General features: G+C 45.8%; 1 protein-coding gene across 5 annotated transcripts in view; it reads right to left on the bottom strand.

The window, feature by feature from the left end:
- Window positions 1-27,903, bottom strand: part of ACOX2 (acyl-CoA oxidase 2) — a 35,707-nt gene that overhangs the window by 3,000 nt on the left and 4,804 nt on the right. For 4 of the 5 annotated variants that reach the window (XM_082344766.1, XM_082344764.1, XM_082344765.1 and 1 more), the window contains 9 exons: window positions 26,594-26,713; window positions 26,155-26,270; window positions 25,279-25,451; window positions 23,061-23,223; window positions 15,448-15,638; window positions 13,688-13,858; window positions 11,061-11,166; window positions 6,968-7,185; window positions 517-649 (listed from right to left, as the gene is read on the bottom strand). In XM_082344766.1, coding sequence (XP_082200892.1) covers window positions 517-649; window positions 6,968-7,185; window positions 11,061-11,166; window positions 13,688-13,858; window positions 15,448-15,638; window positions 23,061-23,223; window positions 25,279-25,451; window positions 26,155-26,270; window positions 26,594-26,713 — 1,391 coding nt within the window. The remainder of the gene's footprint in view (window positions 1-516; window positions 650-6,967; window positions 7,186-11,060; window positions 11,167-13,687; window positions 13,859-15,447; window positions 15,639-23,060; window positions 23,224-25,278; window positions 25,452-26,154; window positions 26,271-26,593; window positions 26,714-27,903) is intronic. The other variant, XM_082344767.1, reaches the window with a different exon arrangement.

The following is a 27,903-nucleotide window of genomic DNA, read 5'->3' as shown; positions in this document are numbered from 1 at the left end:
TCCCTGGGATTTTGTTCCTCGGAGAGAAGAGGGAGGAGGCATCTCTAGCAGGCAGTGAGGGCTGAGAGAGAGACCCCCACCCCCAAGCTTCCTGTCACCCCTGAATACCTACTGTATCAACACTAAACTAAGAGTTAAAAGGCTGAAATTAAGACGGTTAAATCAGTGCAGTGATTTATCTTCTTATTTCTGTTACTTAAAAGCCGCTTTGCCACTATGTGTGTATGCCCTTGTGTATGTCAAGCCATGATTTAGAGCTTGGGCCTTTCTCCCAATTCCCTTTACCAAATTCTGAGCAATGCATTTTGCTTATTACAGTTCAGACTCAGAGTTCCTACCAGGCCACATCCCTGCCCCTGGTTTCTTTTATGTATTCTCAAAATATTTTAAATAGACATGCTATGCCAAGCAATTTCTAACCTAATGGGAATCAATTAAAATGGGAAAACGTGGAGGTATATTCACTGCTTGCTCTCGGCTCTCCTGCATAATTTATAATGTGTTCTATTCAACTACCTGAGTATTGGTTGGTGACTTCTGAGCCCACTGGAACAGACGTTCATAGACATTTCCATCATAACAACCAAGTGCTGAATTTAAACACTGATCGCTGAAGTCAAAGGCATCAGTTAACAAGATAGCATCCTTTCTGAGAGAAAAAAACAAAAGAGTTTGTGAGTATTTTAGATTGCTTTTACGAATCTGATTAATCTGGGATGGTGAATAACAACACCTAATTAGAAGTTGCATCATTATCCACTTTTCGAACAACTCAGCTGTTTTTTTTTTTAAGTTTTAATTTTTGATCAGTTATATAAGCACAGTATAAAGAGTCAAATAGTTCTTCAAGGCTTGTTATTGAAAATCAGCCTATCCCTGCCTCTCACCTCCATTTCTTCCCCCCTACCCCTAGAGGCAATCAGTTTTAGTCTTTTAGCTGATATTTTGGGAATTTACCTGAATGCCTCTAAATGTCTTGTTTGTATTGCTACTTCATATTCAGTGTTGCTAGATATTATCTGTTGACTATTACAGAAGATACGGATTTATTTTAGCACCACTCTCCTCACCAGTACCGATCATCCCCCTCCCCATCCCCCAACCTCTGCTTCCTCCCCATGGCCTTCCTGCCTCCCAATATAATTACAGTTTTGGCCAGACTGATATTCAGTGCTTACCTTGTTATGACTGTATGTCTCCTGTGTGTTAGTATGACTTTATTTATTCTGTTCACGGCGGAGTCATGTTCCCATCACATCTCTCCTGGTCTAGGGGTCTCTCTCTAGCACTCTAGAGTCTCTCTGTGACTCTCTGTCATAATTCTTAGTGATTTCACTGTCTATGTGGAAGTTCCTCTAAAACTTGATTTCTCCGTTCCTTGAATCTTCTCCTCCCTTGACCGTGTTCTACAGCCTCTCTCTGTCACTGTCTGCCAAGATCACACACCAGGCCTTGTCATCCACATCTGCATCTCACCATAGTCTCAGCCATGTTCTTGTCACTGTCTCCTCTCTTTCTAGCTTACTCCCTCTACTATTCTGACTTCTATAATTCTTATTCTCCCTTTCAAGCAACAAAATTATTTTAATCTATGGAATGAAATATTAAAATAATTGTTCACATGCTTCCCTTCCTTTTTTAGCAGAGGATATAAAATAAAATATGTGATTGTTTGTTTACACTCTTCCCTAACCCTTGTTTCACAGAGTATTTGAGGTGAATGGGATACTGTACTTATTTAATCCTTTCTGGATGGCCTTTAATCATTATTATGAAATGATTTTCCTGTAGGGCTGTTTATGATTCTTTGACCCTCCTGGCACCTACTGCCTATTTAAAGTCCCTCATCTGCATGGTCTCACTTCCCTCATCTGTCTGAAATTCCATGGTCTATTATATTCACTCCCTCCAAACAATATTCAACAGTTTTTCTTTCTTTGTCATACTTGTTTAGCAAAACCCCATTCCTCGTTATTTCCAGTTTCCCCCTGACTTTGCCCGATACCTTTGTAACAATATATGGCTGGAAAAACCAATACTGACAGTTGTCATAAGGGCTCAGGTGGGCCCTTACTGCTACCTGGCAGTCATACAACATTCTAATTCATGTACTTGTTCATTCTCTTAGATGATTATCTCCCACCTTCTCTTTGATCCTCAGATCTACACTACTCACCTCCCCATCTCTCTTAACCTACATGCCTTGGAGTCCTATTTCACTGGTAAAATAGAAGTGGTAAGAAGAGTTCCACAAGTTCCCACCCATGCATTTAAACATATGGGGTTTTCTCCCATAGCACAGGTAAACTGTCCAGGTTCCCAGCTCAGACCAGTCCCTCCTCGTCCACTAGATGCCTTCCCCTCCTGCCTAGTAGAGAGCAATGTTCCAGAAGTCCTCCTGCCTTTCCCCTATAACGTCAAAATTCCCCTCTCTCCCGGATCATTTCCATCAGTTTACAAACAAGCTGTCATTTCTCCCACCTAAAAACAATCACTTGACTCTCTTTCCCTCTCCATCATCTGACCCATATCTTGGCTCCGCTTTGTGACAAAACTCCTTGAAAGTGTTCTGCTTGTTTATGCTTGCTCTTTCCAGTTCTTCTCCGCCTCTTCTCCTCAACTAGATCCGTTCAGGTTTTCACGCCCACCACTCCACTGAAACTGCTCTCGTCGAGGTCACCTCCTCATCATCTTTGGAGGGTCCCAAGACTCCGTACTTGGGCCGCTTCTCTTCATACACTCACCCCTTGTGGTACCATCCTTCTCATGGCTTTAAATACCAACCATATGCCAGTGACTTCGAAATTTCTCTCTCCAGTCTCACCTGCTTACTAACATCTTACTTGATTTCTAGCAGGCTCTTCAAACTTGATGTATTCAAAACCAAACTCCTGACCTTCTAGACCTTCTATCCATCCTGCCCAAACCTGGCCCTCCTGTAGTCTTCCCCGTTCATAGTAAATGGCGACTCTGTCCTGGCCCAAAGCCTGAACTCCTCTCTGTCTCTTACATTCCATATCTAATCTGTCAGCAAATCTTTTTCTACCTTCAGAATATATCCAGACTTCTACCACTTCCCACCACCTCCAGTGCTATCACCCTGGTCCAATCCAGCAGCATCTCTCACCTGGATTATCGCAGCAGCCTCCTGACTGGGCTCCCTGCTTTTCACTCTTGTCCCCCTCCCGAGTCAATTCTTAATATGGCAGCTGGAGTGATCCTTTAGAAACCACCTCAGATCCCCTCAGATTGTGTCTGTCCTATGCTCAGAACCTTCCTTGTTCTCACACAAGGTGAAAGTCAAAGTCTTACGTCTTTGCAATGACCTACACCCCCTCCATTGTCGTTCCCAGTACACCCCTAGCTCTCTGACCTCTATTCTCATTCTCCACCTCAGTCATGCCACTCCAGCTGCTGCGGCCTCTTCTCTGTTTGCTGGATGGACGTGCCAGGCACGCTCTGGCTTCCAGCATTTGTGCTTCTCCTTTGCCTGGAATGCACTTTTCCCAGCCAACCACGTGGCTCCTCTCACCTCCCCATCTTCAGATCTTTCCTCAGACATCACCCTCCCCGAGAGGCCTTCTCTAACCTATTTGAAACTACAGTCCTCCACCCCCACCCCCAGCATTCCTCATCCCCCTTCCCTGCTATCCTTTTCTTCGTAGCGTTTATTACCACTTTGCACACTATATGTTTGACTTATTTTGTGTGTGTTTGTTTCCTGTCCTCTAGTCTGTGGCCTTTTCAATCTGAAACTCATATCCTTCGTTTGAGGAGTATTTTCTTGAATCATTTTGTTAATGATTTGCTCCCTTCTGCTTTATCTGTCTTCTCTTTCTAGACCTGTTCTTTAGATGATGGGCAGTTAGGATCAGTCCTCTTACTATTTTTATCTTCTCTCCGATTTTTGTCTTCTTGCCCTCTTGCTTTCTTTCTGCGAGATTTCTGCAGCTTTGTCTTCCAGTCCTTCAGTTGAGCTTTTCATTTTCACTATCATTAATTTCATAGAGCTCTTTTTTTTTTTTTGTTCTCTGAATATTACTTTTTAAGAAATGACATTCTTGTTTTGTGGTTGCCATATCTCCTCTTAACTCTTTGTGGATATTACTGATCTTTGAAAAAAGTTTTCTCCTCCGTGAAGATTCTTTTGTGACCCTCGAGTTGCCTTGTTCTTGCTTGGTCTCTGTCTTTTATGTCAGGGGCTTTCCTCAGGTGTCTGGTGATCCCTGAGTGATCATAGCTAAGAGTGGGGCATTAACTAGCTGATTAGAACTCTGGGTGTGCTTGTCAGTGTGGGGTTCCCTATGGGGTGAACTGGGTAGACCATTGGGGGACCTCGGTGTCAGTGTCTTTACTTCTCTCTCCTTTGGGCTGGTCAGATTCTCTAGAGGAGGATCATGTTATCATTTTCCTGCAGGACACTAGCCTGGATGCCAATTTGCTGGGAACCAGTGGGAAAAGAGGGCTGGGGGAGAGGGCTGTCTGCATTGGCCTGTAAACATTTATTCAAGCCCCTGTTTTCTGTAGGGTAGCCTGATGTTCTTCATCCTCAACTATGCCTGATGTCCCCTAGTCTATAGACCCTCTGTTTACCCTTCTCCCAGGGTGCGGTCAAGGAAAGCCTTAAAACTACTCAGACAGGAGAAGGGGAACTGGGGATTCAACTCCTTCTGAAATAGACTTCCAATGCATCCTGTCACTTTTACCTTCACCCCCATTGCCAGAGGTACCTGGTGCTGTAGTTCTTGAGGTTCTTTGGTGGCACTTGATTGCTTCTTGGCTTTTCCTACTTCTGGTTTATGATTCAGTTTATTCAGGTCTGCTAAGTCACTGTTTGTCCATCTACTCTCCAAATTTCATGTTTCCTCTCCTGTTCTCTTTCTTTGTGGGTTAATGCCTTTTAAAATTTAAATTTTTATGGGTTTATGCCTTTTTAAGTTTTTAAATTAATTTACTGACGTTTTAGTAGGGTTTCAGGAGGGAACAAAAATAAATGCATATGTTCAATCTGCCATCTTTGCCTGGAAGTCTTCCACCTGAGATTTTATGACCATTTAAACAACTAAAAACTGTTTTGGTCAGTTAATTACCATAACACAGAGAGCTGGTTCTTAGTGTCACTTAGAATAGTGTGCCATCCTTCATTTGTCATCTCAGAAACCTGAGGGCGATACTGAATAATCGAGCCATGGAACACAGAACTGTTAAAAGCATGGAGTCTGTTATAGACCTCATTACCCTGCAGTAGTCGGAAGGTTACTTAGGAACCATAATGTGAGTAAATCAGTTTGTGGGTTTGATGCATGCATAAGTTGTCTATTTGCGTCAGTGCTGTCTTTCTTGTCTTGAATTGTAAGCCTCTGGGGCCAAGGGAAGCACTTAGCATGCTGTTGGAGATTAAAAAAATCATGCTTATGGGTATTAAGGTGATCTTTTGTGTTTCATTATCACTGGCAATTGGGGCTAGAACATTATTGTCTTCATGTGCTTTTAAATGCCAAGCGTTTCAGAAATTTAGATACACTTGGGCTTGAATTGTGCAGTACTCAATCATGCTATTAATGGTTCCCACCACTGGATTCTCTATATTAGGGAAAGTTTAATACCCGGGGCATAATTATATCAAATGTAGCTTTTGATAATTTTTGAAGATTTAATTGAACAGACATTTACTGACCACCAACTGTCTCTTAGGTGCTTATTTGGAGTCATATGTAACATGTTGCATATTGTTAGAAAGAAAAAGAACCTGGTCTAGTTTTTTTTTAAACCTCCTTCATGAATATCTTATTTTATAAAAAAAATTCAAATCTTTATTTATTGGCCGCGCCGCGTGGGATGCGGGATCTCAGTTCCCTGACCAGGGATCGAACCCATGCCCCCTGCAGTGGAAGCACGGAGTCCTAACCACTGGACCGCCAGGGAATTCCCCTTTCTTTTTGTTCTTAGTCTTGTTGATAATGTGAACTATTGGAGGTTCTAGGGGAAAAGTCATACACACACGTGTCATGCCCCATCCAGCCCCCAACACACACAACAGGCATCCCATTTTTCAGAAAATGTTGTGTTCTCAAGTTAGCTCATTTTCCATCTTATGGACAATGGTTACTAATTAGTATTAATTTCTGTTTCTTCCAGTACCCTGGTCATGTTGGGGCTTTGGTTTTTATATGTTTTTAAAGTGATCATTTAGATTATATATAAAGTGACAGGATGAAAGTATTGCTTTAGTATGTCATGACCCTAACTGCACCGCATCATGCTGCATATAAAAACTGTATTATTGTGTTACAAATCAGTATGTGAATTACTAGATTTTAAAAATGTCATTTTGAAGCTGAGGGAGTATTAAAGTGAGTTTAGTCAACTAAGCATATTCAACAAAGATAAGGATAGATTTGAAATAAACAATAGCCCAACCTTCACTTTAACGTACAGTTTAAGAGCACATGCTCTGGAGGCAGACAGGTCCTAGATTGTGCCCAGACCCTCCTCTGGCTAATTGTGTGACCTTGGGCCCTAAGCCTGAATTTCCTCCCCTGTAAAATGGGGAGGGTTAAATGAGATGATGTATATAAAGGCTTTTGGCATAGTGCCTGCCATGCATAAGTGTTCCTTAAGTATTAGCTAAGACCAAGGCTCATTAATAAATACATATTAATACATATTATTAATATGTAGTATGCTTTTATTCATATTCTGTAGATTCTGTCATTTCTGGACAATGTTGAAGAGTTCGACTGAGGTAGCTAGAAAATTTATTCTTAAGCATTTTTAGTTGTGATTTTTCCCCCATTTTTTCCTTTCATTAATTCATAATGCTTTATGTTGGTGTAATGATGCCAGGATGTAAACCTGTCCAGGGCTGGTGCTGCTTTTGCCAGACCCCCATTTAACAAGGTTTTAGAGTTGAAGGTTTTGGAGTTTGAAGTGAACAGAGGGCTGAGGGTGAAGGGCAGCCACTCACCGGATGAGGAGGAGCAGGTCCAGGTAGGCTTTTCTCGCCATATCTATTTGGGCGCCGGATAGGAAGCCATCATGGAGAAAGTCGCCCGTGTTAGTCATGATGCCGTGTAAAGCATAGAGATCACAGAGGCGCTTGAGCACCTGCTGAATTGCTGGTTGATTTTCCAGTTTCTCCAGAGCTTCTGTAAAAATCTTCACAGTGACATAGTAGAGGTGTGCCTACAAAGACACAAAGATGTGTTAGCCTCTGATTTCTGCCTCGACAAGTCATCCTGGAAGCTTGGCAAAACTGCTGGAATAAGCTTGCTGTGGCCATGTGTTTCCCAGCAGGCTGACAAGCAGCTGCCTTTCTACTAGCTCACCGCGTCTAACTGAACCTTTTTGACAGGGGTGTGTGCATGCGTGTGTGTGCACGTGCGTGTGTGTGCGCATGCTGGGGGCTGATGGGCTCTGGAACTTGGCCCTTAGCTTCCTCATTTTCCTTGGGCCAGTCAAGTAGGTTTGAAAGTAGAGAGAGAGAATACAGCAGTATTGGAGGCTGACCTGGGGACAGTGGAGGACAGCACTGCTTTTCTCAAGAAAACAGCTACTTATTGTCTGCCGTGTTCAAGGCAGTGGTTGTGTGTGTGTGTGTGTGTGTGTGTGTGTGTGTGTATGTATGCGTGTGCCTTGAAGTGAGAGAATAGAGATTCAAGATATACACGAAATTTATCCCAGCTAGACTGTAAACTCCTTGATGTAAGCTATTTAGCCCATATACAACAGTCCAGCTTTGTCGGTGGTTAAAACAATACTTTGATGCTGGTTGGTAGGTGACCACTGCCCTCAACTGGCGAGAACCCCCTCTGCCAGGCTTCTTCCCAGGGATGCCCCCTCCTCCACACAGCCCAGCAACTTAAGGTTTAACACCCTCCCGACCCAGCAGGAGGCTTTTAGGACCCTGCCTCTCTTAGGTCTGAAGTCGTTTCTGATTGGTGGGTGCTCCTGCCCTACTGGTTATTAAACCCTTCTCCCTAAGACAAATGCACATTATTTTTATCTGGTAGGATATACGAGTTCTATGGGAGGAGAGAGAAAAGGAGAGCATATATATTAGGTCTTCTCAAATTTTTATGTGCGTACAGATTACCTGGGGATTTTGTCAAAATGCAGATTTTGGAATAGCTCCCCAGTAATGCCCATCCTGCTGGTAGTGACTTGAAGTAGCAAGGCTTAGAGTGTCTCGAGGGATCAAAGGAGTTTACCCGAGGGACAAGGAATGAGGGTAAAGTCATTCTAGGCAGGGGAAAACTGCATGGGCACGGGGCTATACTTTCAGGAGGCTGCAGCAATTTAAGGGTAAGGTGAGGTGATGACAGGGAACTGTGAAAGTTAGGGTGGACGGGCAGCTGGGACCCAGGTCGATGAAGGGCTGTGAATGACATGGTTGGGTTTTTATTCTGTGGGGGTCAGGGGGCCACCAGAGTCTTCAACAGGCCAGTGACCTGATGAGGTTTCTCACTTGGAGTGGATCTGCCTTTCCCAGGGAGGCCTCACATGGGTGCTAACAATACCACTTTGCCACCTGGACCTGGGGTGCTCATAGCCATGCTGGGTTTGCAGCATTCGGATATGGAAAACGAGAAGATGTGCTCTGCTGCCCCTGCTGGGTCAAACAGCCCTTGGTGTTCAAACTGGACCCAGTTTGGCAAAGCTGGAGAGCCTCACTTTTTTCACTTAGGCCCTGTTTCCCTTTTCTAATCCGAGAGCCACATCCTTAAATTCTCAGGCACCTGGGTTTAAGAGTGGAGTGATGAAGAGCTGCCCGAGGCCCTCTGCCTCACAAAGCAGGAGGAGGACCAGAGAGAGGAAGGTGGCCTCTTCCTTTGGGGAAAGGCTGAGCCAAACCTTGGCACCATGCTCTGAACACAATGAACTTTATTTATTGTGTGTGTGTGTGTGTGTTTGTGTGTCTGTTTCAGTCTTGCTTCCTGCCTAATTTAGGGGTCGGGGTGGGATGTGTAGCATTTATAGCCTAGGTGGCTCTTTAAGTTGTACAGGTATTAACGCATTTAATCTTCACAATAATCCTACAAGTTAGGTACTATCAGTAGCTCCATTTTGCAGATGAGGCCTCTGAGGCCTTGCCTGCCCAAGCACTGGCTGGTGAGTGGTAGCAGTGAGATCCAAACCAGGGTAGTCTGCCTCTCGGTTAAGTTTGTACTGTTAAGCACTGTGCTGTGTTGCCAAAGCCACCAGAGACTGAGGCGAGACTATAATGGGCTGGGACCAGAACTTAGGCCCGGGTTCGCTCCTCCTTGTCCAGCCCTCTGCCACTGTTCCCACCCCCCCTCATGTCACTCTACCTACACGTTTGTGGTTTCCAGATGAGACCCAGTTGGGTACTTGAGGTTTCTGTAGAGGAGACGGCCTCCCAGGGCACAAAGACCAGAAAGAGCAGATTTTCCTGCGCATTATGACTTTAGAGACTCGGCTTGGGCACCACCTTCCCAGGAAGCCGCTCATCCTTAAAACTGAGGTTATGCTGCTTTCCCTCTCAGGGTCATTTAATATGAGGTAACCCTGGCAAGCAGTGTCTGGTGCATTTGAAGGCCGGGCATGGGTTTGGAAAGCAGGCGAATAATGGGCAGGTGTGGTTCCTTTCTAGGTGTCTGGTGAGAGCACAGCCTTTGCTTACCCTCTTCTGTGTTGACCGGACGTTTAACACAGCAGGGGGTGCCTCTGTGGTGGCCGGAGCAGAATGGAGGGTGGCAGTTAATACCAGCGCCGGCCGATGTGATGGAGGTGGCAGGTCACCAGGTGGCGCTCATGCCCAGCCTGCCTGACCAGCCCTGGCCACCCCCCACCCCGCCCCATGAGGGCTGCTGCAAAACGCTTCTGGGCTCCTCTGTTCTAGCCTGCTATTTTCGGGGCCTGCTGCCTGAGGATTGAAGTGAACACCTTGGTTTTCCAGCTGTAGGTAGGGCCGGAGTCCCAGCTGCCTAAGCTAAGAGCTCAGCAGTCATTCCTACCTCCTTCCCACTGCATTGCTCTCTGAAACCCGTCCCTTTCTTCAACACCCTCAATATCTCTGCATCTACCCACTTCTCTCCATGCCCTCTGGCAGGTCCATGGCCTGGATCACCCTCAGCCCTTGCCCAGACTGCTGCCGCCTGCTCCGTACTGGCCTCCAGCCTCCAGTCCATTCCTCCCCCTGCAGCCTGTATGATCCTTCTAGAATGAAACTGATCGCTTCGCTCCTCTGATACAAACCCTGCAAAGGCTTCCCACTGCAATGAAAAACAGAAGCCAGACTTCTCACAGTGGTGCAGGAGGTGCCAGGCCTTGCCTGTCTTTCCTCCTCCCCTATCCTCCTTCCTGTCCTGGTTTGTCTTCTTCCTTTAGGTTCTCCTTGGAAGGATGTCCATTTCCTCCCAAGCACCATGCCTTTTCTTGCCTCCTCCTGCTGCACCTCCTGGTCCCTTTGCTGGGACACCTTCCTGTCCAAAGCCACAGCCTCCACCCCTTGCCTGGTTAATTTCAGCTCATCCTTGCAGTCTTGGCCTATATGCCACTTCTGAGAAGGCTTTCTGCCTCTTCAAGGTGGGTAGACTTGCACCTGCTCTGGGATCTTGTGGCAGCCTGTATTTCCCCGTGACAGTGCTTTCCTGATCGTAGCCGTCTGTGGACACTGTTGAGCCCCCAGTACCCAGCCTGCTGGCTGATGTTGAGTGGGTGCTCAAATATTTGCTGACTGACTGTGAATTATGTGCAAACACAAAACCCAGTGGAAATGGAATCAGACATCTAAGGATTGCCTGTGGGGCTAAGGAGAGACTTGACCTGCTTTTCTATCTGGGAGGAAATATTTGAACAACCTGAAGCAAATCCAATAACACTGCCTCATTACACTTTTTCCCTAAGAGCTGCCAGTAAGATTGCTTTGGAGTTAAGTCCTTTCATTAAAATACCCTGGACTAAAGCCTTGAAAGTAAAATGAAGGCAGCCACTGAGCAGGGCTGGGGAATAATGGCAGAGCTCAGATTTTCTCAGCAGGACAACCTGCTAGGGAAACAAAACAGGTCTCTTTCAGCTTTAGCTGATGGGCAGCTCACCTTGGCGGCCTGGAGATGTATGACAGTGGTCTGGTTCCATGCCTCGTGCCTGTCAGCCCCAGATTGCATGAGAGTCTGTAAATGATGCACTGAGTCCTTTATGAGCCTAAAGGCCAAAGAAAAAAGGTTCTGTTTCTTGAACAAATGGGGAAGAGATGGATGGCATTTGTTCCCAGGTTGCCTGGGGTCCCACAGAAGTAGAAATAATACCAATTTATTGACCATTTGTTTGTGTTACAAACCTAAATACTTGATATACATTATCTCTTTAACCCTTTTAAGGGAAGGCATTCCCAGTTTGCAGTGGGGAACACTGAGTCCTAGAGAGGCTAATTTAACTGGTCCAGGGTCACGTAGCTAATAAGGAGTGGAGCTGTTCTTAACCTCCCGGCTGTAAAGCCTCAGGGCCCTGGGCCAGGCACCATCCCTTCTTTCTAATGCAGACTCCATCCTGATACCAGTGTTTTCAGGCCATTCAACTGACTGACTCCCTATGGCCGAGCAAGGAGAGTGGTTTTCCTCTAAAGGCTGGTGAAGCCTGTCAGTCACCCAGTCTGCTCCAAGTTCTACCAAAGGGACCTTAAAGGAAAAGAAAAGAGGAGAAAAGAAAACCAATCCTTGTTCTCCAAACCACGAAATTGGTAATTTGCCATTTAGTTAACCTTTATTCTTTTATTTTCTATTCCCTGCCCATCCACTCATGACCCTTGGAATTTGTATGCAAAACAAACTGTTTATTAAGCAATACTTATTTTGTTTTGTCATGGGATAGATAAGCACATGTCACATTGAGTTCTAAGCAAAAAGCAATATACAACCGTCCCTTGGTATCTCTGGGAGTATTGGTTCCTGGACCACCACAGATACCAAAATCGAGATACTCAAGTCCTGGTATAAAATAGTGTAGTATGGTCACCCTCCTTATTCACAGGTTCTGCATCTGGGGATATGGAAGACCAACTGTGATGGCATTTTAATTACCCTGAGCAGCCTTATTTTGCCTGCCCCACTGCTCCAACTGAAATGTTAGTTCTGTGAGGCCTGGGCTTTTTTTTTTTTTTTTTAGCAATTTTTTTTTTTTTTTTCCTGCATTGGGTCTTTGTTGCTGTGCGCGGGCTTTCTCTAATTGTGGCGAGCGGGGGCTACTCTTCGTTGCGGTGTGTGGGCTTCTCATTGTGGGGGCTTCTCTTGTGGAGCACAGGCTCTAAGCGTGCAGGCTTCAGTAGTTGTAGCATGCAGGCTCAGTAGTTATGGCTTGTGGGCTCTAGAGGGCAGGCTCAGTAGTTGTGGCGCATGGGCTTAGTTGCTCCGTGGCATGTGGGATCTTTCGGACAGGGGCTCGAACCCATATCCCCTACATTGGCAGGTGAATTCTTAACCACTGTGCCACCAGGGAAGCCCGAGGCCTGGGCTTTTTATCAGACTGGTTTACCGATAGATCCCTAGTGCCTGGAACAGTGCCTGGCAGATTATAGGTACTAAATATTTGTGGAAAAACATAAATGAATGTTCCAAGTTGCTTGTGATCTTGAAATAACTATTAACCATCCCTGGGACCACAGGTTGGGATATAAGACCTCATATTATATACTGAAACTATTTTTTCCAGGTTGTTTTGGTGTTTTAGTTGGAGAGGGGCTCAGAAGGTTTCCTTTCTAGGTAGCTAAATCTCTCCACCTTTTCCATGATGGTGTCTTTATTCCCAGCCCCCTGGCATGTTTGGACATTCCTGACATACAGTAAGTGTCTGATGATATTTGCTGGATGACAGAATGGAGGAGTCCTTGGTCTTGTCTGTGTTACCTGGAGCCTACTAGACCCTGGAAATAAACATATACTATCCCTTGTTACAGTCACATTTTTGAAAATTATTTTTAGATTGTGGGATATTTCGAATATGTGGGCACAGTTGTCCCTCTGTATCCACAGTTTCCACATCTTCAAATTCAACCAAGAATCAAATATTTGGAAAAAAAAATTCTAGAAATTTCCAAAAAGCACAAATAGAATTTGCTGCACACTGGCAACTATTTACATATCATTTACATTGTATTTACACCTATTTACATAATATTTACATTTTATTGGGTATTATAAGTAATCTAGAGATGATTTAAAGTAAATGGGAGGATGTGCATATGCAAATACCTACGCATAATATTGCAAATCTGCAAATATCCCATTTTATAGAAGGGACTTGTGCATCCTGGGAGCTTGGTATCCGCAGGGGTCCTGGAACCAATCCCCTGCAGATACAGATGGATGACTGTATTGCTATATTTATTAGTATTTACGTACCAATACATATGTAGTATTTACATATGGGTACATTCTTTGTATTGCAAACCACAGTGAGAACCTAAAGATTTTTTAAATTCCTTGCACTGGCTAGAGATGTGATGTCTTCCTACTATCTTGACCTGGATGGGGAAGTGATAGTGGTCCATGGCTGATAGGTGAATTCTCCTTTCTGCCCCTGGTGGCAGGAGCTGAGAGGACTGAGGAGGTTGGGGAAGGGGGTGGTTTTCGGAAGAGTATCCTAGAATGTCCACCCAACCAGTCCCAAAGGCCTTAGTGGGAAGGAGCCTGCCCCCAGGTGGGATGGTTGATTTCTGAACTTGGCTCACCTTGCTGCCACGTGTGCCCAGGCCGTGGTGTAAAGCTCTGGTTGGAGGAAGTCGGCTACCTTTTGGGCTGGGCACCTGGCCAGGTGAGGTGCAGTCAGGTATGCAACAGACTGAGGGAGAGACCTCTGTGATGTGGACTCCTGAGCCTGCAGGTAGCTCTTCACCAGAAACCTGGGGGACAGGGGTACCAGCAGGTGAGAGGGTGGAGAGCCCTGAGGGACAGCCCAGCACCCCTCTCCCAGTGTCATGCACTCTTATACTCCCCGTGGGAGAACCAGGGCCACCCACTTTCTTTCCCAGGTCCCTACTGATAGCTACTCTTCACTCAAAAGCCAAAATGCATCCCGAGGCTGTAGCTTCTTTCACAGTGAAACGGAGCTGGAGCTGTAGACCGCAGACATTCTCAGATCATGAACATAAACTCTTTTGATATCTGAACAAACAGAATCTTTTCTCTTGGTTAAGATCTTATGATTTGGGGATTTATGATGAATTGTACAGTGACGGCAGAAATTAAATTTTCTTAACTCATAAAAGGATAGATGCAAGATTGCGAGCATGTATGGGAGAACTACAGGTGACTCTTAGCTTCTTCCTTGTGCTAATCCAATGGTTAGCGGCTCTGGGTCAGACAACCCTGGATTGCTGTGCAGCTCCACGCAGACCTGTGTGACTTCACTTCCCTCAGCCTCAGTGCCTCCATCTCTAGATGAGGATGGGGTCACCTGAGAGGGGGTTTGGGAAAACTGAATGAGATAATATTTGCAGAGCGCTTGGCACAGTGCGGGGCATAGAGTATCTAATATATGATTTTGTATTCCTTTTGTAATTTGAAAAGAAAAAACAAATGTATATTTAAAATTTTTAAAATAAATGTTATATAGCCAATTTGCCAGCAAGTCCTTTCTCCTTGCCTGGAGAAGTATTTGCCCTGTCTACTCTTTGCCCTGAGATAGACGCATGTGAAAGGCCTGGTCAGCCACGAGACCCACAGACATAAGAGAGAGAAAGAAACTGCCTGTTGCGGGGAGGGGGAATCAGCCATTCCTCCCTGCCTTTCAGGTTGGAGCCTCCTGGTGCAGACCCTGTGCTGAACCTGGGGATGCTACAGTGAACAAGGCCGGCAGACTCCCTGCCCTCAAGGCCCATCACACAAAAAGAGCCGCAGGGGGCGCATCTGAAGGAAGTGTCATTTTAGCTGAGACCCGAAGGATGAGGAGGAGCCAGCTGTACAGCAGGAACCTGGCGGTGGAGAGGATTAGGGGGAGGGAAGAGAGTGTGCAGGCCCCGAAGAAGAAACGTGTGGCTGCAAAGTGAGCAGAGGAGAAGGTTGTGAGAGGATGGAGGGGAGGCAGGGGCCAGGTCTTAAGGTCCTTGCAGGCCACAGTGTGGACTGTGGCATTTTCCTGTGAGCTGTGGGAAGCCATTGAAGAATTTCAAGCAAGGGAAAGATGTGATCTTCTTTAGGCTTCGGAAAAATCCCCCTGGCTGCCTGTGGAGGAAGGACGGAAGTGGGGCAGGGTGGGAGCAGCAGACCAGTGAGGAGACTGATGTTGTCCCGGTGAGAGGGGGTGGCAGCCTGGCTGGGAGCTGCATGAGTCTGGGGAGAAGTGGATGGATTGGAGACATAATGTGGGAGTTGGACAGTCTCCAAATGGTGGTCCCCAAAGTCTGCTCCCTCTGTGGGCATCAGATGGTGCTTCAACCCAGGCAGAAGCTTGGTGGGGTCCCTGGGGGTTGGACAGAGGTATGGGCCTTACCTGGCTGTCTGCAGGTAGAGCACCGTGTTCTCACCCTCGTAGGTGCAGGAGGCTGTCACTCTGGTGACCAGGGAGGGCAGGCCGCTCAGCTTCGAGTAGCCATGTCCACCACAGGCCCTGCGGCACAGCTCAGCCCCCTGGATGCAGAAGTCCGACACCAAGGCCTTCATACCTGCGCTCAGTGCGTGAAGCTGCAAAAACAGGAAGGGGGTCAGGTGGCATAAGGGGCCCTTCAGTTACGACCATGCTTACCACTCACGGAGCGCCCACTGTATGCTGAGAACAGCTCTGTGAGATAAGAACTGTTTCCTCAGCTCACAACTTTATGAATGAGAAGACTGAGACTCAGGTTATGTGACTCACCCAAGGTCATACAAAGAGGCAGTGTTGCTGTAGGGGCAATAAGAACAAAGGAAAACTGCCTAGACCAGTGTCTCCAGGATCTTGGGAAGAGAGTGCTTCCTGGATTGGTCTCACCGTAATCCAGGAGCTGTGGATTTTGCTGGCAGGCAGAGGTTTTGGAGAGCTTGTCTGTGAGGATGCAGGTCCACCATCAGCCCACTGCTCTGGGCTGTAGGAGGGGCTGCCAGGCAGCAGACCTGGTTTGAGTTTTTGGTTCTTGAAAGCCCTTACCCATCTTTCACACTTTCAAGTCCTTGGGAGGAAGGGTCATGTCCCTCAACCTCTCTGTGCTTCACTTTCCTCATCTGTAAAATGGGTATACAAATGGTGCCTGCTGTACAGTTGGAAGGATTACTGAAGCAATGCTTACAAAGCACAGAGCCTGGACAGACTAAATCTTAATGTATATGTAAGTCCACCATCCTTTATCTGAGAATCTTGGGTCCGGATGCGTTTTGGAATCAGAATATTTTTTGAATTTTAGAAAGGTAAAGCAGTGCCTTTAAGGTAGATTATATATAATACCCCTAGAGGAGTCCAGGGAGACCTTAGTGATCCAGTGTATTAATATTTTCTGCTGCAAGATGTATTCACACTCAGTGGGATAAATCAGGTTAATTCAGGTCAAACTGTGCCACCAAATGAGTTCTAAATGACTTTTGGTTTTCAGAGCTTTCCAGGTTTCAAAGACACACCAGGGGGACTTCCCTGGTGGCGCAGTGGTTAAGAATCTGCCTGCCAGTGCAGGGGACACGGGTTCGATCCCTGGTCTGGGAAGATCCCACATGCCGCAGAGCAACTAAACCTGTGCGCCACAACTACTGAGCCTGTGCTCTAGAGCCCGCGAGCCACAACTACTGAGCCTGCGTACCACAACTACTGAAGCCCGTGCCTAGAGCCCCTGCTCCGCAACAAGAGAAGAGAGATTGGTTCAAGATGGTGGAGTAGAAGGACATGAGCTCACTTCTTCTTGTGAGAGCACCGGAATCACAACTAATTGCTGAACAATCATCAACAGGAAGACACTGGAACTCACCAAAAAAGATACCCCACATCCAAAGACAAAGGAGAAGCTGCAGTGAGATGGTAGGAGGGGCGCAATCACAATAAAATCAAATCCCATAACCGCTGGGTGGGTGAGTCACAAACTGGAGAATACTTATACCACAGAAGTCCACCCACTGGAGTGAAGGTTCTGAGCCCCACGTCAGGCTTCCCAACCTGGGGGTCCGGCAAAGGACCTGGGAGGAGGAATTCCCAGAGAATCAGACTTTGAAGGCTAGTGGGATTTGATTGCAGGACTTCGACAGGACTGGGGGAAACAGAGCCTCCACTCTTGGAGGGCACACACAAAGTAGTGTGCGCATCAGGACCCTGGGGGAAGGAGCAGTGACCCCATAGGAGACTGAACCAGACCTACCTGCTAGTGTTGGAGGCTCTCCTGCAGAGGCGGGGGGTGGCTTGGCTCACCGCGGGGACAAGGACACTGGCAGCAGAAGATCTGGGAAGTACTCCTTGGCATGAGCCCTCACGGAGTCCGCCATTAGCCCCACCAAAGAGCCTGTAGCCTCCAGTGCTGGGTCGCCTCAGGCCAAACACCCAACAGGGAGTGAACTCAGCCCCACCCATCAGCAGACAAGTGGATTAAAGTTTTACTGAGCTCTGCCCACCAGAGCAACACCCAGCTCTACCACCGCCAGTCCCTCCCATCAAGAAGCTTGCATAAGCCTCTTAGATAGCCTCATCCACCAGAGGGCAGACAGCAGAAGCAAGAAGAACTACAGTCCTGCAGCCTGTGGAATGAAAACCACATTCACAGAAAGATAGAGGACTGTACCAGATGAAGGAACAAGATAAACAGAAAAACAGAAAAACAACTAAATGAAGTGGAGACAGGCAACCTTCCAGAAAAAGAATTCAGAATAATGATAGTGAAGGTGATCCAGGACCTCAGAAAAAGAATGGAGGCAAAGATTAAGATGCAAGAAATGTTTAACAAAGACTTAGAAGAATTAAAGAACAAACACCTAGAAGAATTAAAGAACAAACAAATAGAGATGAACAATACAATAACTGAAATGAAAAATACACTAGAAGGAATCAATAGCAGAATAACCAAGGCAGAAGAACAGATAAGTGACCTGGAAGACAGAATGGTAGAATTCACTGCCACAGAACAGAATAAAGAAAAAAGAATGAAAAGAATTGAAGACAGCCTAAGAGACCTCTGGGACAGCATTAAACACACCAACGTTCGCATTTTAGGGGTCCCAGAAGGAGAAGAGAGAGAGAAAGGACCAGAGAAAATATGTGAAGAGATTATAGTCGAAAACTTCCCAAAACATGGGAAAGGAAATAGCCACCCAAGTCCAGGAAGCACAGAGTCCCAGGCAGGATAAACCCAAGGAGAAACACGCCGAGACACATAGTAATCAAATTTACAAAAATTAAAGACAAAGAAAAATTATTAAAAGCAACAAGGGAAAAATGACAAATAACATACAAGGGAACTCCCATAAGGTTAAAAGCTGATTTCTCAGCAGAAACTCTACAAGCCAGAAGGGAGTGACATGATATACTTAAAGTGATGAAAGGGAAGAACATACAACCAAGATTACTCTACCAGGCAAGGATCTCATTCAGATTCAATGGAGAAATCAAAAGCTTTACAGACAAGCAAAAGCTAAGAGAATTCAGCACCACCAAACCAGCTCTACAACAAATGCTAAAGGAACTTCTCTAAGTGGAAAACACAAAAGAAGAAAAGGACCTACAAACACAAACCCAAAACAGTTAAGAAAATGGTAATAGGAACATACATATCGATAATTACCTTAAATGTAAATGGATTAAATGTTCCAACCAAAAAACATAAGCTTGCTGAATGGATACAAAAACAAGACCCGTATATATATGCTGTCTACGAGAGACCCACTTCAGACCTAGGGACACATACAGACTGAAAGTGAGAGAATGGAAAAAGGTATTCCATGCAAATGGAAATCAAAAGAAAGCTGGAGTAGCAATACTCATATCAGATAAAATAGACTTTAAAATAAAGAATGTTACAAGAGACAAGGAAGGACACTACATAATGATCAAGGGATCAATCCAAGAAGGAGATATAACAATTATAAATATATATGCACCCAACATAGGAGCACCTCAATACATAAGGCAACTGCTAACAGCTATAAAAGAGGAAATCCACAGTAACACAATAATAGTGGGGAACTTTAACACCTCACTTACACCAATGGACAGATCATCCAGACAGAAAATTAATAAGGAAATACAAGCTTTACATGACACAATACACCAGATAGATTTAATTGATATTTATAGGACATTTCATCCAAAAACAGCAGATTACACTTTCTTCTCAAGTGCACACGGAACATTCTCCAGGATCACATCTTGGGTCACAAATCAAGCCTCGGTAAGTTTTAAGAAAATTGAAATCATATCAAGCATCTTTTCTGACCACAGCACTGTGAGATTAGAAATAAATTACAGGGAATAAAACCCCATAAAAAACACAAATACATGGAAGCTAAATAATACATTACTAAATAACCAAGAGATCACTGAAGAAATCAAAGAGGAAATAAAAAAATACCTAGAGCCAAATGACAACAAAAGCATGATGATCCAAAACCTATGGGATGCAGCAAAAGCAGTTCTAAGAGGGAAGTTTATAGCAATACAATCCTACCTCAAGAAACCAGAAAAATCTCAAATAAACAATCTAACCTTACACCTAAAGGAACTGGAGAAAGAAGAACAAAGAACACCCAAAATTAGTAGAAGGAAAGAAACATAAAGATAAGAGCAGAAATAAATGAAATAGAAACAAGGAAAACAATAGCAAAGACCAATAAAACTAAAAGCTGGTTCTTTGAGAAGATAAAATTGATAAATCTTTATCCAGACTCATCAAGAAAAAGAGGGAGAGGACTCAAATCAGTAAAATTAGAAATGAAAAAGGAGAAGTTACAACGGACACCACAGAAATACAGCACATCAAAAGAGACTACTACAAGCAACTCTATGCCAATAAAATGGACAACCTGGAAGAAATGGACAAATTCCTAGAAGGTATAACCTTCTACGACTGAACCAGGAAGAAATAGAAAATATAAACAGACCAATCACAAGTAATGAAATTGAAACTGTGATTAAAAATCTTCCAACAAACAAAAGTCCAGGACCAGATGGCTTCACAGGTGAATTCTATCAAACATTTAGAGACGAGCTAACACCCATCCTTCTTAAACTCTTCCCAAAAACTGCAGAGGAAGGAACACTCCCAAACTCATTCTACGAGGCCGCCATCACCCTGAGACCAAAACCAGACAAAGATATCACAAAAAAAGAAAATTACAGACCAATATCACTGATGAATATAGATGCAAAAATCCTCAACAAATTACTAGCAAACAGAATCCAACAACGCATTAAAAAGATCATACACCATGATCAAGTGGGATTTATCCCAGGGATGCAAGGATTCTTCAATATACACAAATCAATCAATGTGATACACCATATTAACAAATTGAAGAATAAAAACTGTATGATCATCTCAATAGATGCAGAAAAAGCTTTTGACAAAATTCAGCACCCATTTATGATAAAAACTCTCCAGAAAGTGGGGATAGAGGGAACCTACCTCCACATAATAAAGTCCATATACAACAAACTCACAGCAAGCATCATTCTCAGTGGTGAAAAACTGAAAGCATTTCCTCTAAGATCAGGAACAAGACAAGAATGTCCACTCTCGCCACTATTATTCAACATAGTTTTGGAAATTTCAGCCACGGCAATCAGAGAAGAAGAAATAAAAGGAATCCAAATTGGAAAAGAAGAGTAAAACTGTCACTGTTTGCAGATGACATGATACTATACATAGAGAATCCTAAAGATGCCACCAGAAAACTACTAGAGCTAATCAATGAATTTGGTAAAGTTGCAGGATACAAAATTAATGCACAGAAATCTCTTGCATTCCTATACACTAACAATGAAAGATCAGCAAGAGAAATTAAGGAAACAATCCCATTCACCATTGCAACAAAAAGAATAAAATACCTAGGAATAAACCTACCTAAGGAGGTAAAAGACCTGTACTCAGAAAACTATAAGACAATGATGAAAGAAATCAAAGATGACACAAACAGATGGAGAGATATACCATGTTCTTGGTTTGGAAGAATCAATATTGTGAAAATGACTATACTACCCAAAGCAATCTACAGATTCAATGCAATCCCTATCAAATTATCAATGGCATTTTTTACAGAACTAGAACAAAAACATCCTCAAATTTGTATGGAGACACAAAAGACCCCGAATAGCCAAAGCAATCTTGAGGGAAAAAAACGGAGCTGGAGGAATCAGACTCCCTGACTTCATACTATACAACAGAGCTACAGTAATCAAGACAATACCGTACTGGCACAAAAACAGAAATAGCGATCAATGGAACAGGATAGAAAGCCCAGCGATAAACCCACACTCCTATGGTCAACTAATCTATGACAAAGGAGCCAAGGATATACAATGGAGAAAAGACAGTCTCTTCAATAAGTGGTGCTGGGAAAACTGGACAGCTATGTGTAAAGAATGAAATTAGAACACTCCTTAACACCATACACAAAAATAAACTCAAAATGGATTAAAGACCTAAATGTAAGGCCAGACACTATAAAACTCTTAGAGGAAAACATAGGCAGAACACTCTTGACATAAATCACAGCAAGATCTTTTTTGACCCACCTCCTAGAGTAATGGAAGTAAAAGCAAAAATAAACAAATGGGACCTAATGAAACTTAAAAGTTTTGCACAGCAAAGGAAACTATAAGCAAGATGAAAAGACAACCCTCAAAATGGGAGAAAATATTTGCACACGAATCAACAGACAAAGGATTAATCTCCAAAATATATAAACAGCTCATGCAGCTCAAAATTAAAAAGGCAAACAACCCAATCCAAAAATGGGCAGAAGACCTAAATAGACATTTCCCCAAAGAAGACATGCAGATGGCCAGGAGGCACATGAAAAGCTGCTCAATATCACTCCTTATTAGAGAAATGCAAATCAAAACTGCAATGAGGTCTATCACCTCACACCGGTTAGAATGGGCAGCCTCAGAAAATCTACAAACAATAAATGCTGCAGAGGGTGTGGAGAAAAGGGAACCCTCTTGCACTGTTGGTGGGAATGTAAATTGATACAGCCACTATGGAGAACAGTATGGAGGTTCCTTAAAAAACTAAAAATAGAATTACCATATGATCCAGCAATCCCACTACTGGGCATATACCCAGAGAAAACCATAATTCAAAATGATACATGCATTCCAATGTTCATCGCAGCACTATTTACAATAGCCAGGACATGGAACCAACCTAAATGCCCATCGTCAGACGAATGGATAAAGAAGATGTGGTACATATATACAATGGAATATTATTCAGCCATAAAAAGGAACGAAATTGGGTCATTTGTAGAGATGTGGATGGACCTAGAGACTGTCATACAGAGTGAAGTAAGTCAGAAAGAGAAAAACAAATATCGTATATGAACGCATATATGTGGAATCTAGAAAAACGGTACAGATGCACCCATTTGCAAGGCAGAAATAGAGACACAGATGTAGAGAACAAACGTATGGACACCAAGGGGGGAAAGCGGGGTTGGGGGTGGTGTGATGAATTGGAAGATTGGGATTGACATGTATACACTAATATGTATCAAATGGATAACTAATAAGAACCTGCTGTATAAAATAAAATAAAATTCAAAAAAAAAAAAAAAAAAGAGAAGCCACTGCAATGAGAAGCCCGCGCACTGCAAGGAAGAGTAGCCCCCGCTTGCCGCAACTAGAGAAAGCCCACGCGCAGCAACGAAGACCCAACGCAGCCAAAAATAAATAAATTAATAAATTTATAAAAACAAAAAAACACACCAGGGATTGTGCACCTGTGTTCTATACACTATCTGTGATCATTTCCTCTAACATGTTTGGAGCTTCCTGGGGGCCAGATGTAGGTGGATTTATATGTCAGGGTACAGTTCATCTGGGATGTTGGAAGTCTGCAGAGGGAGAAAGTGGAAAGAGCCCATGGGGGCAGGATTGGGGCTGCTTCCCAGTGGGAGGACCATTTCAGCCATGGGCTCCTGCCCCCAAGAGAAAGCAGGTACCTCAGGCAGGAGACTGAAGTCTCTGTCCAAAATGGAACTGTAGGAGCGATGGAAGAATTCCAAGAGGCTGTTTGCCACGAAGTGGAATGCATAGGCCTTCGCCAGCGGAGGAAAGAGTTTCTGCTGCTGCGTCTGGTAGTCCAGGACTTTTGCCTCTGGGTCACTGAGGGGAAGAAAAGCAGAAGATTTGCTACCTGCCACATCCATCTTCCCATATCCCCAATGCCATAAAAGCCTTAAAAACGCAGTTTTTTATAGCTCACTGCAAAATTTGACCTAGACTGACGTGACGCTAGTAATAATCTTAAAATTCCATCTAACATGAATATCCACACATTTCACTGTAGAAATATTGACATGTCTGCTTATGGGTGCTGCCCCTTGTGGAGGTTTACAGTATATGCACCGTATTAACCTGCTAAAAATCTGGAAAGTTCTGAATTCCAACAGATCTGGTCTCAAGGATTTTGGGTGAGAGGTTGTGGCCCTGAAGCCCTGATTATTTGAACCTTGACCTTTCACTGTCCAGGTGCATGTGCTGTGTGCTGGGAAATATGTGGAACCTAATCGATAACTCTGAGGCTGTGAACTTGGGTTGGATGGAATTCCAAGGTAGGGATTGCACCCGCCTTGTCCGTTGCTGTGTTCTCAGTGCTGGAGACTGTTCAGCGTTAGGGGCCTTCGGTAACTATCTGTGGATTGAAATAGAGTGTGAATGTGAGACGCCTCCCGTGGCTGATGGGGAGAAACCTGGTGTCTCTTCTCTGGGCCAGCAGCCCCTCACCTGGGCATGTACTGTTATAACCATCCCAGTCTTATGCAACCCAGAAGACTGGGCTCCGACAGGATATCGTTGGCAATACCTCCTTCCCAGCTCTCCTGTCCCCCAGAGAAGACTCCCTCAGCCCGGGATTCTGAAGCCAGGCTGGCTGAGGGTGATTTGGGTTTGCCAGTAAAGGACCCTGGGCTGAGGGCCTGGCATGCGTCACTGCGTTTCAGCCCTCACACCACCCTGGAAGAGCGTTTTTGTCACGCGCATGTAGTTGATGAGGCAGCTGAGGGACAAAGAGGTGGGGTGGCTAATCTAAGCTCCCACAGCTAGGAAGTGGCTGAGCTGAGGGCGGCCCCAGGTCTGCCTGGTGTTCGACCCTCAGTCCATTTTGTGTTAGGGAACTCTGGATCCTTGAGCCCATGGTGTGGAATACCACCAGACTCTTGAACCAGACATCCTCAAGTTCCAGTCCTGGTGATCTCACTCTTTCCTTTACAAGTGAGAAGACAGGCCCAGAGAGGGCAAAGGACTTGCCAAGGGGCACTTAGTAGAGTTGGGGCAAGAACTGCCAGGTTAAAGCTTGTCTCTGCACCATGAGTTCCGTCAGTTATGCTGTGTCCAGCCCCACCCTCTCTCCCTGTGCTCATGCTGTGGCCCCATATGCCCAGGCTCCAGTTTGCTGCATCCTGGATATGTGCCCATTTGGGACATATTTATCCTAAAAAATTATTTGTTTACCTAAAATTGAAATGTAACTGGCAGTCCTGTATTTTTGTTTGCTGAATCTGATAACCTTGTGTGTGTGTGTGTGTGTGTATGTGCGTGCACATGCGTGTGTACACATACTCACATTAAAGCAGAGGGTACAGTGAGCCCTTTGGTGCCATGGAGTAGACCTATTAGCCAGAACCACATACAACAAAATGGATGTAGACGTGGACATACCGTGGTCAGATGTTGGCAGTCACAACCAGACAGAATCAACTTCAGCCAAATACAGTCTGACGTGACAGCTGGGCTTTTCCAGACAGTCACTCACACCTGATAGAACAATCTCGGGAGCCACATTCACCCACAGCTTGGTGCCCAGCCAATCCAGATACACTCAGCCAGTCACAGCCATACCGTGACTGGATTGAAACAGTCCGAGTTTGTTGGACAGACTGAGTCAGATCTGGTGGTACAGGGCCAGAGACACAAGATCACACAGAGCCTGATGGGGCCAGACACTGACAGACATAGGTTGGGCCAGCTGGTCAGCCTGGATTAGCGACAGCCAGATAGAGACCCCACAGACCAGACGGGCCAGGTCCAGGCGAATGTGTGTGCAAGGGGGGGTAACGTGTGCTCCCAGCACCCCACTCTGGCGGAGGGTTGGTGTCCGGGGGTAGGCACTGTGGGATCGAGGTAGCCCGGGCCGCAGTGGCTCCTCGGGGCGCTCCTTGCCTGGGCCGGAGCCGGGATTGACGGCGTATGACCGAGTAGCGGATGGCAATGACACAGGCCTTCTGCAGCAGTGGTATGACCTCGTCTGACAGTATGTCCACCCGCACCACCACCATGCTGAGGTAGTTGCTCTTTGCTGTTCCGAGCTTGATGTAGGTACCATCTGGCAAGACCTGGTAGACCAAGGACAGGCAGTGGGTCTGAGCCAGGGCTCCCCATCCTTCCCCACACCCAGAACTGTGGTCCTCCATGCCCTGAAAGCACCACCGTCCTCAAACTGCTCACCCGGGATAGACACAGCCAGCCGCCAGCCAGAATGTGCTGGTATGGCCACGCTGATTGTTAAAACTGAAACACTCCTGTGCTTGTTGCTAAATAGCCACTGCCCAGGTGTCTTGGTTCACTGCTCCTCTCCTGTGACACCCCAGACCTCCCCACAATCCACAGCGCCCCACATTTCCATGGTAATGCCTGGCAAAACGGAGACCTCCAGAACTTCCTCCAGCACTTGGCTGCTGGCTGTTCAGGGATTGGTTGTGTCCAGGCTGCGCTGTAGGTAGATACGCACGTCACCCTCAGCCCATTCCTCTTCTCCTCAGATTGCCTTGCCACCCTACCCCGTGATTGCTCTGCCACCCCATGAGGTGAGCGTTTACCCATGAGAACTCTGAGGTTCGGAAAGGCCAAGTGACTGGCCCCAAATCACAAAGCTCCTAAGCTGGGGTTTTTCTCAGGTCTGTGGAACACCAGAGCCTCTCTGGGAGGGGTGCCCCAAACTCAGCTCTGTAGAGAAGGACCCAGAGGCAGCAGCAGCCTACGGGGTGCCTCTGTCCCCTCTCCAGGCAGTGCAGGCTTGCAGCCTCCCCGGGACCCCACCTGTGCAAAGCGGCTCAGCATGTTCTCCCTGGGGACGCGCACGTGGTCCAGTTGCAGGAAGCCATTATCCGAGTGGTCAAAGTCCATCTTGGGCCCAATGTCTCCAACGGTGATTCCTAGGAGGAGATAGAGGTAGGAACGTCCATCAGTTGAGTGCTTGTATGTTAGGTACCAACACCCACACTCCAGCTCATCTGAGCCTGCCAGCAGCCTGTGACATTGGGGTTATTATACCTGTTTGCAGGTGACCAAGCTGAGGTCAGGTGCTGAATCTTGCTCATAGTCATCCAGCCAGTTAGCGCCAGGTCTGTACAACTGGACCCCTCCCTGCCCAAGGGAGACATGCCCCAGTTTCTCCCATGGACCTCTGGGGCCCTGGGACAGGGAGGCCTGGTGGGGTCTCCTGGCAGGGGTCCTTGAGGAAGCAGCATGAGCTTACCTGGCAGTGGGCTGTGGTCCTCGAGACTCCGGATGGGCACAATAAAGGCATGCATGCCCTGCTGGGCTCCTGAGCAGATCAGCTGGGCCTGGACCAGGGCATGGGTGGCTGACCGTCCCACTGAGGGTAGAGAGGTGAGAAGCCCAGCATGATCCCTGATATACAGAGCAGGCAGGCTAACCTTCCCCATCAGGACCCTGGGTGTGGGCCTAGTCTGTGAGGAGGACCAGTGTGGTGGTATGGGAAGGGCAGGACACTCTGTGAGGCTGGAATGGGGCTTGGTTTGAACTACGTTGGAAGGTGTGGGTCAGGGGAGGATGCACGAGGAGCCTGGAGGACGAAGGGTGTTTTCTAGGGGAGCCGCACGGACAGGATATGCAAGGCAGAGAGAACAGCCTGCTCAGAAGCTTGAGGACTGGATTGGCTTGTTGGGGCCGGGCAGCGGAGGTGGTAGCAACCAGGGCAGCCAAGGGATGCTTGGTCAGGATACCCCTTGATTCATAAGGCCTTTACTCGTCCTTGGAAATGACTGGAACCATCCAAAGAGCTTTAATGTGAGTGTCTGGCTCTAGAATGCGCTGGGTTGGTGGCTGGAGATACAGGGGGTTCTGTCTAAACGTCAGGTTTGTATAGGAACCACCCTACGATACACAGGCAGGATCCCCATGGGCTAGGGAAGGCTCAAGGAGGCTGATGGAGATCTTGAGGGGATGAAAGCCCTCTATGCCCTCTGGCTGCTCTTTCTTCCAAAGGCAAAGCTTGACAAAGGCTATGGATTTTAATGAAATCACCCCAAATGGAGCAATCTGGAAAAGCTCTGCATCTTTTAAAACTTGGTCCTACTACAGTCTTCTGACTGAAGTGTGTGCTCTTGAGTCATTTTCTTTGGAATCAAGGAGACAGGATTTTTATATCATAGCTGCTGGGGTACGTATGTCAGGATCTGTGGTCAGAACATGGGTCCCAAGTCATAGGGAGATGTGTGCATTGCTGCCCACTCTAGCAGACGGGCACCTTTGAGACCTCAAAAAGTCCCTGTTCACAAAGAGGGGGAACTACCCCCAAAGAGCCAAACAAATCTAGCAGTGACTTGCAAAGGGCACTGTGAAATAAACAAGCTTTTTTTTTTTTTTGTCCTCAAAAACTTATTAATGACTCTCTCTGCCATCAACCTAATAATATGAATACAGATAGCTAGCATTTACCAAAATCCAGGTGGTACCGCCCCTGTGCTGGTGCTTTCCAATCTTTGCAGGGCAGGTATGCTGAAGTCCCATTTTCCAGAAAAGGAAACTGAGGCTCAGAGAACG

The sequence above is a fragment of the Balaenoptera borealis genome (genome assembly GCF_965194805.1).
Source record: "Balaenoptera borealis genome assembly, chromosome: 12".
NCBI lineage: Eukaryota > Metazoa > Chordata > Mammalia > Artiodactyla > Balaenopteridae > Balaenoptera > Balaenoptera borealis.
Note: the sequence above shows the minus strand (reverse complement) of the source record. Positions and strands in the feature narration are given on the sequence as shown.